Source organism: Gopherus evgoodei, chromosome 11, assembly GCF_007399415.2.
Source record: "Gopherus evgoodei ecotype Sinaloan lineage chromosome 11, rGopEvg1_v1.p, whole genome shotgun sequence".
NCBI lineage: Eukaryota > Metazoa > Chordata > Testudines > Testudinidae > Gopherus > Gopherus evgoodei.
The window spans coordinates 71,617,748-71,632,350 of NC_044332.1; the positions used below are offsets into that span (position 1 = coordinate 71,617,748).

The 14,603-nt window shown below is 41.0% G+C and overlaps 1 protein-coding gene across 40 annotated transcripts in view; it reads left to right on the forward strand.

Annotated features, from left to right (window-relative positions):
* The window catches only part of CLASP1 (cytoplasmic linker associated protein 1), a 292,383-nt gene that overhangs the window by 221,336 nt on the left and 56,444 nt on the right, over positions 1-14,603 (forward strand). For 33 of the 40 annotated variants that reach the window (XM_030581023.1, XM_030581025.1, XM_030581022.1 and 30 more), the window contains 5 exons: positions 1,602-1,665; positions 3,371-3,373; positions 3,611-3,774; positions 5,060-5,138; positions 8,561-8,704. In XM_030581023.1, the coding sequence (XP_030436883.1) occupies positions 1,602-1,665; positions 3,371-3,373; positions 3,611-3,774; positions 5,060-5,138; positions 8,561-8,704 (454 nt within the window). The remainder of the gene's footprint in view (positions 1-1,601; positions 1,666-3,370; positions 3,374-3,610; positions 3,775-5,059; positions 5,139-8,560; positions 8,705-14,603) is intronic. The other 7 variants (XM_030581026.1, XM_030581041.1, XM_030581044.1 and 4 more) reach the window with 2 other exon arrangements.

Genomic DNA, 14,603 nt, shown 5'->3' on the forward strand with positions numbered 1-14,603 from the left:
GATGCTGCTGCTCTGGTGGAGGGGTGCTCCAGTGGTCGCAGCTGCTCTTGGGTCGGGGGAGGTGGCAGCCCAGGGTCCCGCTGCTGCTCCAGGGGTTGGGGGTGGGAGCCGCCCATTACCCCATCGTTGCTGCTCTAGTCGGGGACAGTCCGAGGCACTGCCGCTGTTGCTCCTCCAGCTAGGGGGCGCCAGCAGCACCACAGTTCTTCCATGACCTCCGTGAAAGACTTGCAGCCTTAATCATGCGTTCTCTTCAGTGAGCATTCTGTGTGTGGAAAGGTTGCGGGGTCCAAGATGGTGTCAGAGTTTCATTATACGTACCCACGTTAACTGCTTCTTTACAATTTTCTAAAGTCCTTCTGTTATAAACTCATCCTGATTAGATCTACTGGATTTAGCCAGGGCCAGCAAGTCCCTCGAGACAATGTTGTTGAGCTGTTTATTTTAGTTTGGAACCTGTATTATTACCTTAGGACAGTGTGCATTGAAAATAGGGAAGTTCAGAATAGCTGTCCTTATGTATTCCTTGTCTGGAGATACATTTCATTAGGGAAATAAAAAGGAGTTCATTCCGAGGGAGCTGCAATCCCTATCGGGTCAGGCGAGAGTTGCAGAGCAGTCACTTGGAGTTTTTTTCTCGTTTCTCTGGAAACAGTGCAGTCTCAACACTGAATTAAGCTGACAGCTTGCTTTGGCAGTATTACAAGGACTGCTTTCCTCCGCATCCAGCTCTGTCTTCTCAGGAGACTGTCATCTTTGTCTTACGCTCTCTTAAAATCTGCATCAGTTTTTATGCTTAGAATACCATTATTTGTGTGAAAATATCTCCTATTATTTATAAATAAGCTGCCTTTAAAAAGGTCACACTAATTCTAGACTATTCATGTACCCTTTCCTACTCTTTGAGGTTTGTTTTGGCTTTATCTGCATGGTTGGAGGTCTATGGACGAAACCCTTTTTGTGGAGAAAGGAAGCCTATAATCCTGACCTGAACTGGAGTTCTCCCTGCATTCACCCGTTCTCTCTAGTTTGAGAGGACAATATAGCGTTGTCAAAAAAACCCAGCATCCAGCTTATTCATGTATTTTCATTTGTTCTTTAATCAGGCAAAACTCTCACTGGCTCTGCTGGAAGTTTTGCTTGAGTAAGGAAGACAGATAAGGACCTTAGGATTTGGGCAATATTCTTTGCAACATTTGCGATGGAGTTTTAGCACTAAAAATATCATGTACTGGCTCTACCAAAGCAGGGACCCATGGAGAATTCTGCCCACAGAGAACTCCTCTACTCTTTTTTTGTTATCTTGATTCACTGTTTGCTTACGTCCACTGTTACTGGCTTTTAGGAGCCATATGACAATGCCCCCCATTGCCAGTACAGTCCATACAAAGGCTCCTGGTAAAGACACCCACCCACACAAAAGAGCAAAGTGTAGACACACACAAATAATGTAATTACTGCGGCTATATGCTGACATAAGTTAGGTCAATCAGATCTAATTTGAAAAAGCAGATTGCCATCTTTTTTCAATGACAATTCTAGTCTACTCTGTTGTGAGTAAAAGATTTAGCTTTAATATAATGTTTTGTTGTGTGTTGTAGCCGAGTCGAATTAAAACGGCTATGTGAGATCTTTACGCGCATGTTTGCTGACCCTCACAGCAAGGTAATGCATTTTTGGCTTACTCTCTTCCCTTACAATGTGTACAGTTGTGTTGTCAGGATCTGGGTAATTGTGTGTTTGTGCCTATGACTCTACTGGATGGAATTGGAACTGATGACACGCATGTTGCAGACCCTGCATTAGTTTAAGTGGTGGGGTTCTGTGCTCCAAGGGGCTCAATCCTGCAAGTTGCTGGGAGTTGGATGCCCAGCCCCTTTCAAGGCACTTATCACCTTGCAGAATCCAGACCTTGGAAGAGAAGGATCTGGGTTTTATTTCTGTTCCTGTGGTAACTGTCCATGATACAGAGCACAGTGACATCTGTGAAGCCCTAAATAGCCATGGCTTTGGTACAGTAGGAATGGCCGTTTATATGTATTAAGCAGCAGTATGGAAACTGCAGGGTGACTTTACATTTAAAGCAACGTTAATCATATGAGCATTTCAGTATCTTTGTAATACCGTCCTTCCAAGCAGTGGGCCAAGATCATCTCCATAGACCTACCGATCTCTCCTTCTCTAACGGGGTCTTGAGTACCTTCCAGGACACACACACACCACTCTCAGACTGTGTGGCACTCTGCCCATGCAAGTAGGGGTAGGAAGGTGTGGGAACAGGGGCGTGTATATAATCCCCCTTCATTTTTTTCTGAAAAAGTTAACACTGCTTGGGACAGATCTTGTCACTGAGGGATCTGGGATACATTGTGGCCAGAAGGTTAGACATTTATATACCCGATGAGAACATCCACAGTTACGTTAAAACGGGTTAAAAGAAATAATTAGGTTAATAAATCCTAGTGCTTCAGGGCATGTAGTAAACCAACACTAACTGGTGGGGGTCAGGCAGAAACTTCCTGTGTGGAGAGGTTATTCCATATGTGCCTACTGCAGACCTTCCTCTGAAGATCTAGTTATGGCCACCATTAGAGACAGGACACTGAACTAGATGGGCCACTGGTCTGATCCTGCTTGGCAGTTCTCATGCAAAAGAGATCAACATTTTGGCTCTTAAAATTCTGTTCGATATGGCATCGCTAGGGTCAGTTGTGACTCTTTATGTTTGCAACAACATTTGCAACTTGTGAAAAGATTTAGACTGTTGTAGAGTAGACCACATTCTGCTCTCGGTTACAGTGGTGTGAATCTTTGGTAACTTCATTGACTTCATAGCAATTTGATTTCATTATGTTATGACACAAATTTAACATCAGGTAAATTACTCAAGATTTCCACCAATGCAACTGAGATCATAATTTGGCCCGTCACTGCAACCAGGGGCTCATCCATGCTGAATATATTTATTTAGCATTTGGGGGAGCTCCTGGGATTGTGCCATAGATATTGCAATGAATTGAGGGAGGGAGAAAAAATGAATAGAAAAAAAACGTTCATTTCATAAATTCATAAAGGGATACACATATATACACATCTAAAAAACAAACCTCATCCTGCTATCTTACTCATTTGAGTATGCCTGTTGGCTTTAAAGTTCCTACTCACTTGAGTAAGGAGACTGGATTTGGCCCAAGATGTATGATATTTAAAAAACTATGATTAAAAAAAGAAAGATGTTGTAAAAGTTTTTGTAAGCCATCTATGAATCCACTGAAAAATTGCACCAGAGCAGTCAGCATTGATTCACTATGTGTACTAATGAGTGGTTTGTTTTGTTGCATGGCCTGCTTTGCGGTGGAACTCACAACAGAGAGTAAGTGTATTCATTCCTTCTTCCTTAATCTGTTTAGTGTGACATTTTAATACGGCATATCCTGGATGTTTAATGTCAGTGATTTCTAGTGCTAACATGTTCACTGAGAATATTCATTCATAAAACTGACTCTAAACAAAATCATTTTAAACCCCAGATTCTTTGTAGACTTTCTCTTGTGATCATTTCTGATTAAAAACGTAATTTCCCCTTTTTGAAATTTGCATTTATCTGTAGGTTTTCAGCATGTTTCTAGAAACCCTGGTAGATTTCATCATCATCCATAAAGACGACTTGCAAGATTGGCTGTTCGTTCTCCTGACACAGTTACTTAAGAAAATGGGAGCAGACTTGCTAGGATCTGTGCAGGCAAAAGTTCAGAAAGCTCTGGATGTAACAAGGTACAGTATGCAAAAGTTCTAGAGATGCTTTAATCCATCACCGGTGGTGCACCTCCTAGGCCTGCTTTGTTTTATGGATGGATGGTTTCAGAAACCATGCTTCCCACTTTTGCTTCAAGAGATGGACCAGATTTACCCTGTGTCAATTTGGACAAACCTCCCAGTGAAGTTAGTCTGGATGTTCGCCAACGTAACAAAGCAGATTCCAGTCCCCAATATCAGGTTAAAATAATGGACCAGATTTTCATCGGAACTGCTCTCATTTTATATTGCTTAACTCCATTGATTTTAATGGAGTTATTTCTGATTTACATCCATGCAAATGAGAGTAGAATCATTTCTCATATATTTAGAAAACAAGGGCAGAAATCATCTTTTTGTTCTGTGTTTGTACAGCGCCTAGCACAATGGCGTCCTGGTCCACAACTAGGGCTCCTAGGTGCTGCAGTCATACAAATAATAATAATAACAGCAAACATACATTACTTACCTTGCTCTTAGCACTTTAGATTATTAAAAGTGAAAGAACATTGACATCTAATGTGCTTTGTTTCTTTGTGTTCATAATTAACGTTTGATTGCACTTTTTATTTTTCCCAGCTTGGATGGTGAACACGTGTCATTTATTCAGAAAACGAATAGTGCCTTAATACTAAGTACTGAGCATCTTAAACTCGTTCATGAACATCCAGCAAATCAGTAGCAAAATGAGAATAAGAACTCAGGTGTTCCTGCCTCCTAGCATGCATATTCAATCCACTATAGCATTCTGCCTAGCCAAGGATGTCACATGTACCACATTTTCACACTCTGGTAGAGGTGGCACCATGAAAGGTTAATTTGCACAGGGCTTTTAAAATCCACTTGAAGAGAAGGAGATGAGAGAGGGCAAGAAAAGAGGAATCAAACACTGAAGCTAACTCAGGAAAAGATAAACCATGATCTGCTATTGATGAGAAAATGAAAAAGCAACATAAAGTAGGGAAAGGAAGAACAGGGGTCACAAAAGCAGGAAGGATGTACATAATATGGGCTGAGTAGTTTTCTGTGAATATATTGATTTGGCAGATTTCACCAGTGTTAATGAATAATTCATTCAACACATTTACATTTGTGATATTCAACTCATTTGGTAGCTGGTCAAACACAGGTAAAGGTTACAGAATGTTTTAATATTTAAAGGCTATTTCTGTGATTCTTTAGTAATTTTTTTCTGTAAGTTTAAATGTATTAAAATGTGTTTGTTCTAATAATAATGGAAAGCTTTTTTCCTCTCTCTGAACAGGGATTCTTTTCCGTTTGATCAGCAGTTTAACATTTTGATGAGATTTATTGTAGATCAGACCCAAACACCAAACCTCAAGGTAAGCAATGAAAACCTTTGCATTGCAACCTAAATATAGAATGATAGAATATCAGGGTTGGAAGGAACCTCAGGAGGTCAGTTAGTCCAACCCCCTGCTCAAAGCAGTTCCCAACTAAATCATCCCAGCCAGGGCTTTGTCAAGCCTGACCTTAAAAACCTCTAAGGAAGGAGATACCACCACCTCCCTAGGTAACCCATTCCAGTGCTTCACCACTCTCTGAGTGAAAAAGTTTTTCCTAATATCCAACCTAAACCTCCCCCACTACAACATGAGACCATTACTCCTTCTGTCATCTGGTTCCACTGAGAACAGTCTAGATCCATCCTCTTTGGAACCCCCTTTCAGGTAGTTGAAAGCAGCTATCAAATCCCCCCTCATTCCTCTCTTCTGCAGACTAAACAATAACATGGTCCATTTAAATCTCAGGATGTGTTTTAAAACACTTGATCATACTTGAGTACCTAATAGTCACAGGGAAAATAACTACTTGAAAGCACATGTATAATATGACACTTATAAAACACAATACTTTTGATGTATTTTGCAATATTTTACATATACTAATACCTTTTGGTAAAATTTTCAAAAATGCCTAAGGGTTTAGCTACACAAGCAACTGTACAGCGCTGGGTGTTAAAGCTGTCTTCGTACAGCTGTGTAGGGAAAGTGCTGCAGTGTGGCCACATTTGCAGCATTTGCAGCAGTGTTGGGAGTGGTGCATTATGGGCAGCTATCCCAGCGTTCATGTGGCTGCAAAGTGCTTTTCAAAAGAGAGGGGTGGGGTGGAGTGTGACAGGGAGTGTGGAGGAGAGAGAGAGTGGATTTTTGGAGACGACACTGTGTCAGCTTCCTGCCTTGCAAATTCCGACCACCTCCCCCACCCCTCTCTCATTCACTCTTAAATGCAAATAGCCTTCAGACCAGATAAGCAGCTGCTCCGAAGGACTCCCCCTGTTTCTCTCCTCAAGCAAATACTAGCTCGAGCAAACAATAGCTCGGTTTGTTTTTTAGATAAGCAGCTCCCGGAGCCCCAGTTCACAACAAAACAAAGAGAGTTCTTTTGTTAAAAGCAATATGGGAAAATTCCGGAGGTCAGTTACAGCGTAGTAAGATTAATCGCTGTTTACACTGACACTCCAGCGCTGCAGCACCAGCGCGGTTCTCTTTATTCCTCTCGTCCATGTGGAGTACAACCAGCGCTGTAGCCAGGGAGATACAGCGCTGTATGTGCCTTGCCAGTGTGGACGGGGAGTAAATTGCAGCACTATAAAGCCACTACCAGCGCTGCAACTCTCCAGTGTAGCCAAGGCCTAAGTTCCATTTTCAAAACTGACTTAGGCTAAGTGCAGAAGGGCCAGATTCTATAAGATATTTAGGCAGCTAAAGATGCAGATAGGCACCTAGTTAAAGTTGCCAATCTTCCTGGATTGGCCGGAAGTCTCCCAGAATTGGAATTGATCTCCCAATGGCTACTGAAACCAATCTGGGAGGTTTTAAGAGGCTGCTAAAAGTGCAGTCAGCACGGAGGGGTTAAGGCAGGTTCCCTACCTGCCATGCCTCTGCGCGGCTCCCAGAAGCGACTGGCACATCTCTCTGGCTCCTAGGCACAGAGGCAGCCAAGGGGTGTCTGCGTGCTGCCCTTGCCCCGAGCGCCAACTCCGCAGCTCCCAGGAACCATGGCCAGTGGGAGCTCTGAGGGATGGTGCCTGAAGGCAGGGGCAGTGTGCAGAGCTACCTGGCTGCGCCTGAGCCTAGGAGCTGGACATGCCAGTTGCCTCTGGGAGCCACCCCCTCCTGCACCCTAACCCCCTGATGAAAGTGGGGGGGGGTGAAGTGAGCAGAGGGTGGGACCTCGGAGAAGGGGTGGGGCGGAGGCGTGGCCTCACGGGGGGAGGGGCCAAGGTGAGGCAAGGGTGTTTGGGTTTGTGCAATTAGACAGTTGGCAACCCTACACCTAGTGGGGGTTTTAAATGAGCCATTGGACATAATTCCAATTGAAATCAAGCTGTTTTTGAAAGTCTCACTAGAAAATCAGTGGTGCTTCGTCTTCCTAAATGCCTAAGTCATTCTGGAAAATGGGGTCTATTCTCCTGCCTTACTTAAGTGCTTTAAAAAGTTTATCCAGGGACACACTCAATCTATTAAGGTCCCAAAACAGAGGAAGGTGGCAGGTTCTAGGAACTTTCATAGGAATGTAGGTTTCCTCCCTTTTTGGCAAATGGTTCTTGTTAATTCCAGCCATGATATAAATGGGTCTCTTTGAGACAGAGGTAATACGGTCTGAAGGAGAAACATTAGACTGAGATTTGTTTTGTTGTCTGAGATACTACATTCTATCAAAGGAATATGTTTGGGTTATATAGGTGTATATAGAGAGTTCTATGTGAGTTGGCTACTTCAAAGGTGAATGAACTTCAGAAACTCCAGGAATCATGTATTCTTTTTTTCCAGATGCATGCAGTAGTGCAAAAGGTGTCTTATGAAAGGGAGGGAGAACACCGTTGCCATAAGTAGGAAATCAGAGTCTAGTGGAAACCCAATCGTGGGCATTTAAAAAAATCTTAATTAAGACACGAGTCCAAAGTTTTTGCCCAGACAGACAATGCTGCAATATACATGAGACTGCTAGGCTGCAGGTTCTCAAGCAGTCAGTATAGGGGAAGGTTCCTTTTGTTTCTGAAATATGACACACAAATACATTTTATGGAATAGGTAAAGAAATAACTTTTACTTTTTATGAGCTCATATCCTTTTGTAAAAATCCTATCTAATTTGTGAGAAAATTATAACTTTCCTATAGGTATCTTGCACAATCCTATACAATTTAATTGTATTCTAGTTACAGAATTCTGTAGATCCTCTATTAAAATTCTATAGGTTTTTAGAGTAATTTCTGTAAAACCCTATAGTTTAGTCCCTATTAAATTCTACAGGCATTTTCCATAAAACTGTGTATACCTTTCTAATAGATTTTCAGAAGGGTACTCTGTCTTCATTAAGAAGTGACAGAGTCCTGTGGCACCTTAAAAACTAACAGATGTATTGGAGCATAAGCTTTCGTGGGTGAGTACCCACTTTGTCAGACGCATGACACAGACGTATTCACCCACGAAAACTTATGCTCCAATACAGCTGTTAGTCTGTAAGGTGCCACAGGACTCTGTCGCTTTTTACAGATCCAGATTAACACGGCTACCCCTCTGATACTGTCTTCATTAATCATTTACATGCAGGATGGTGGTCTAGACCTGTCCAATGAGCTGTAAGATTGTCCAATTCATGTTTCTTTTTCATTATGGCTCATTGTAGAGCAGAGATGAGCTTACAAGTTTTATGTTTGGCACAGGATAGTTCTGAGCAATGTCCACCTTCCATCATCTCTCCAACAAAGGATGACAATATACTTTTATGTTTCTTAGGTAAAAGTTGCAATCCTGAAGTACATTGAGTCCCTGGCAAGACAGATGGACCCAACAGACTTTGTGAACTCCAGTGAGACCAGACTTGCTGTATCTAGAATCATAACTTGGACAACAGAACCAAAGAGCTCAGATGTAAGAAAGGTAGGTTAGAATGATTAAGTTATTGCAAGTGGGACTGTTACCCTGACTAATGGCAATTAAATTAATTCTGAAGACAATGAAAAATTGCATGGTTAGGCGATTTGTAAGGGTTTTTGTTTGTTTGTTTGTTTTCCTTCCCCTGTATCTATTTTGTAATGTTAAGTAAAACATTTTCAAAGTGTTATATTAGCTTTGTTTCTACAATGTAACCGTTGAGATAAAACAGAACCTTTGACAATTTGGGTTTATTCAATACATAAGTTTAAAAGAAACAAAAGGAAGTACAGTCAATCTGTGCAGCTCATTGCCATGTGAAGGCCAAAAGTTACTGGGTTCAAAAAAGAATTAGATAATTTCATGGAAGGTAGGTCCATCAATGGCAATTAGCCAAGATGGTCAGATATGCAACCCCATGCTCTGGGTAGCCCTACTCCTCCAGCTATTGGAAGCTGGGACTGGACTGCAGGGGATGGATTACTCAAAATTACCCTGTTCTGTTAATTCCCTCAGAAGCATCTGGCACTGCCCACTGTCAGAGACAGGATATTAGGCTAGATGGACCGTTGGTCTGACTCAGTATGACCATTCTAAGGTGTTTTTGAAATATTTTTGTCTGTATTTTCCTCCAGTCGATTGTCATGCAGGTGAATGATTAAATTACTCACCATTACAATGCAAAGAGAAAGTAGATTGACCAAGTGTATATTTTGGTAAGCAGTTGGTGACACATGGGAAGTAATTTTTTTTTTTGGTCATTTAGCTAAAGATCCAGTGCTCTGTACACTATGTGCTCCAAATGAAATCGGATATAATCTCTGAGATATGGTGTTTAAAAATACCACTAAGGTACCGAGTAGCTTCGACTCCTATTAAAGTTGGTTGGTATGTCTTGTCTAGAAAAAGCTGTCAAGTTTAGGTCAGGCTTAGTTAATGTAAGCTAAATTGATGCTTTTCCTAGTGTAGATGCATGATAACGACAAGCAGAAATTGAGCTAACAGAGTCACCCTGAATCTGCACTAGAAAAAAGATCAAGTTTAGGCTGGGTTTAGCTAATGTGTTGACAAAACACAACTGAAACTCAAGACACTTTTCCTAGTTAAGACAAATCCAGGGAAAGTTTGAGGGTGTTCAGCAGTTAGGGTGACCAGACGTTCCGATTTTATAGGGACAGCCCTGATTTTTGGGTCTTTTTCTTATATAGGTTCCTATTACCCACCACCCTGAGCCTGATTTTTCACACTTGCTGTCTGGTCACCCTATCAGCAGTTCATCGCAATGGATCCTTAATGTAAGATGTAGGTTCCTAGAAAGACACATATGAACAAAAAGATACTAGAAATTTCACCTAAGTATTAAAATGTGCAGAGCCTGTAATTGTTTAAATATTTTATTTGTTGCCTTAATGCCAAAACAATATTTTAGCATTTTATAACTCCAGTAAAAAGGGAGTATTTGCTTGTAAATAAGCAAATTTCTTTCTGTAAATGAGTGTTTATTACTTATGGTGTATGCCTTAATATGCTCCTGAAAATCTTCCTTGAGTATCAGAGGTACTGCAAATGCACCAGAGCTCCCGAATATCAGTCAGGAATCTCCAAAGAAAGTTTTCACCTCCATGTTATACACATTCTAGCACAAGCCAGAAACCTTTTTGTGCACTCTTTAGAAGCACTCCCTCAGGGATTATTCACAGTAGTGCAAGCTGACACTTTTCTTCAGCAGGACAGTCTCTGCTCTCAGTAGCAGCTATGATGACTTTAAAGCTCAGACTAAATCTAAAGCAACCTGGAATGCACATATCCATTTTAAATCAGAAAGAATTAAATGAAGAATGAAACTGCATGCTTGTTCCCTGGGCTTCACCTGAACCCCAAATGTTTCAATCTGATTAATTTACTGCTTGGTGACAGGAGAGAGAGAGGGAGGGAGGGAGTGCTAGAGTGAATTCTTTAGTAGCTCAGTAAAGTTGTAGCTCTCTGTTTAACTACTAAAAGTATGGCTTGAAAGGCAAAAGCTCTGGGGATTGCACAGCTGAAAAAATGTTTCCACCACTAGGTGTCATCATTGCTGCATGCAAAATTGAAGAGGAGCCTCTCTGCTGCAGCTGAAAATTTGGATGCATAGGACAGTCAGATTCCAGTATTGTTAACATATACAGCCAGTGTGTATTGGGAGTAAGTGTTTGTTCATAGCGTCATCTCCTGCAGAGATCTGTGTCAACTGCTAGTTAATTCTAACTAAACAATACTCTAATAATTGTCACACTGCCTTGGAGGCTGATCTGAGATTCCTGAATCTATTCTATTAAAACCTACATGTGGCTACTACACTTGGCTGAAAAGCTTTACTGTAGGTTACCCAGTTAGAGCAAAATATTAATTTTTGGTTACTAAAAATGAGCAGAGTGCCCATATAATCCGTGCCTTCATTTGTCAACAGGACTGATGCCTTTACATATCAATAAATAACCCATTAATATCAAGAAGCACACCATGCAAACGGCAGGCTCTGGTTGTGACACTGGTTAGCAACAGCAAATGGTTTATGCAGAATCATCAGCCCTTGTCTCTGGCAAGGTCGCAGTCAGTGAAGTTGTTAAATTCATGATACAATAATGAATTGAATGATCATGGGCCAGTTAAAACAGGCAAAATTTGCTCTGAAGAACACAGATTAAAAACGTTTTGTTGAGAACACGGAATAGAATGTGGAACAGAATACCAGAATTTTACATCAAAAAGGTTTATTTTTATTCCAGAGAAGCTTGAATCAAAAGAGATCAGTCCTTTAGTGAATTTATTGCGCGTGAAAGGGGCCAGCTTGCCAGCCCTGAAGACCGAGGTTCTCTGGCTACAGAACAGATGTCTTAAATGCAAACTTTCCCACAACCAGAAATGGTGGGGACCGTCTCGAGAATGACAAGGAGAGTTCAGTCTCCAAGTAACTAAGTGCCTATATGCTGGAGACTGCCAAGAAGGGCTGTAATTAGTATAAACTGTAGCGGTCATTTGTCCAGCAGGAAATGGATTGAGACCATCTGCTCAGTTCACACAGCCCATGTAATGGAAACAACTTTTGCTCCCTATGGACAAGTCACGCATTACAGTGGTGCATTTCATGTACACTAGGGGTTTGCACTGGTATAACTACATCATGGTAGCTACGCTGGTACAAAACTCACAATGTAGACAGGGCCTCAGACTGTAAGTGCTACTGCGCAGGGGATGTCTCCTATATATTGTATAGTGCCTCACAGTGGGGCCCTAATTGGTGTAATAGAAATAATTAATATGGATAATAATTGAAGAAGACTTCATGTCATGTTTTCTAGACCTTTAATCATTTTTGTTGCTCTTCTCTGGACTTCCTTCAATATCTTTCCTGAAATGTGGCTCCCAGAACTGGACAAAATACTCCAGTTGAGACCTTCTCAGCATGGAATAGAGCAGAAGAATTACTTCTCATGTTTTGCTTACAACACTCCTGCTAATACATCCCAGAATGATGTTCGCTTTTTTTGCACACTATTGACTCATATTTAGCTTGTGGTCCACTTTAACCTCCACATCCCTGTCTGCACTACTCCCTGGCAGTCATTTCCCATTTCGTATGTGTGCAACTAGTGGGTTCCGTCCTAAGTGGAGTACTTTACATTCAGCCTTATTTAGTTTAATCCTGTTTACTTCAGACCATTTCTTCAGTTTGTCCAAATCATTTTAAATTTTAATTCTATCTTCCTAAGCACTTTCAACCCCTCCCAGCGCGGCATCGTCTGCATACATATAAGTGTACTCTCAATGTCATTTTCTAAATCATTGATGAAGATACTGAACAGAACTGGACCCCAGACTGATCTCTGTGGAACCCCATTCGATATGCCCTTCGAGCTTTACTGTGAACCACTGATGATTACTTTCTAGGAATGATTTTCCAACCAGTTATGCACCCGCCTTATAGTAGCTCCACCTAGGTTGTATTTCCCTAGTTTGTTTATGAGAAGGTCATGCAAGACAGTAGTATTAGAAGCCGTACTAAAGTCATGATATACTACATCTACTGCTTCCTCCCATCCACAAAGCTGTTAGGTTGGTTTAATGTGATTTGTTCTTGACAAATCCATGCTGACTGTTACTTATCACCTTATTATCTTCTAGGTGTTGCAAACTGATTGCTTAATTATTTGCTCCATTATCTTTCTGGGTATTGAAGTTAAGCTGACTGGTCTGTAATTCCCCAGGTTGCCCTTATTCCCTTTTTTATAGACGAGCACTGTATCAGCCCTCTTCCAGTCCTCTGGAATCTCTCCCATATTGCATGAGTTTTGAAGATAATCGCTAATGGCTCAGACATCTCCTCAGTCAACTGCTTGAGTATTCTAGGATGTATTTCATCAGGCCCTGGTGACTTGAAAATATCTAACTTGTCTAAGTAATTTTTCACTTGTTCTTTCCCTATTTTAGCCTCAGATCCTATCTCATTTTTATTGGCATTTACTATGTTAGATGTCCTATCACTACTAACCTTTTTTGGTGAAAACTGAAACAAGAGAGGCGTTTAACACTTTTCCCATTCCCATATGTTCTGTTATTGTCTTTCCCACCCCACTTAGTAATGGGCCTAACCTGTCCTTAGTCTTCCTCATGCTTCTAATGTATTTGTAGAATGTTTTCTTGTTACCCTCTATGTCTCTAGCTAGTTTAATCTCGTTTTGTGTCTTGACCTTTCTAATTTTGTCTCTATGTACATGTGTTGTTTGTTTTTATTCATCCTTTGTAATTTGACCTAGCTTCCACTTTCTGTAGGACTCTCTTTTGAGTTTCAGATCACTGTAGATCTCCTGGTTAAGCCAGGGTGGTCTTTTGCCATACATCCTACCTTTCCTACACAGTGGGATAGTTTGCTCTTGTGCCCTTAATAATGTCTCCTTGAAAATCTGCCAAATCTCTTGAATCGTTTTCCCCTTAGACTTGTTTACCAACTCCCTGAGTTGCTAAAGTCAGCCTTCTTGAAATCTATTATCTTTATTGTGTTGTTTTCCCACCTACCATTCCTTAGAATCATGAACTCTACCATTTCATGGTCACTTTCACCAAAGCTGCCTTTCACTTTCAAATTCTCAACCAGTTTCTCCCTGTTTGCCAAAACTATATCTAGAACAGCCTCTCCCCATTGACTTTCTCCACCTTCTGAAATAAAAAATTGTCTCCAATACATTCAGATAATTTATTGGATAATCTGTTCCCTGCTGTGTTACTTTCTCAACAGATGTCTGGGTAGTTAAAGACCCCATCATCACCAAGTCCTATGGTTTGGATGATTTTGTTAATTGTTTAATAAAAGCCTCATCCACTTCTTCCTAGTTAGGTAGTCTGTAATAGACCCCTACCATGACATCACCCTTGGTTTTTTACCCCTTTTATACTTACCCAGAGACTTTCAACAAGTCTGGCTCCTATTTCCACCTCAACCCCAGTGCAGGTGTATACACCTTTGATATATGAGGCAACACTTCCTTCCATTTTTCCCTGCCTGTCCTTCCTGAGCAAGCTGTAACTTCTATACCAACATTCCAAGCGTTCTGCTGTGTCTGCAGAGGTGGTTTATACTTGTGCGTAGGTAATACCTGCATCTAAACTTATGACTCACTGTAACTTTAAACAGTTGTGATCTACTTTAAAGAAAGGTGTAGTTAACACCAGTTAGTTTTTATGAAGTGTCATGATTCCACCTCATAGTGAAATGGAAATAAATGTATGTTCAGTTCACAGTGAAAAACTATTGACTGTGGCAGTAAATTGCTCATGGTCAAAACTGTTAAGTTTAATTTTTAAAACAGGGGGAACTACAATGATATCCAGAGTGTTACGGGGTAAATATCTCCCCTGCATTTAAAGACTG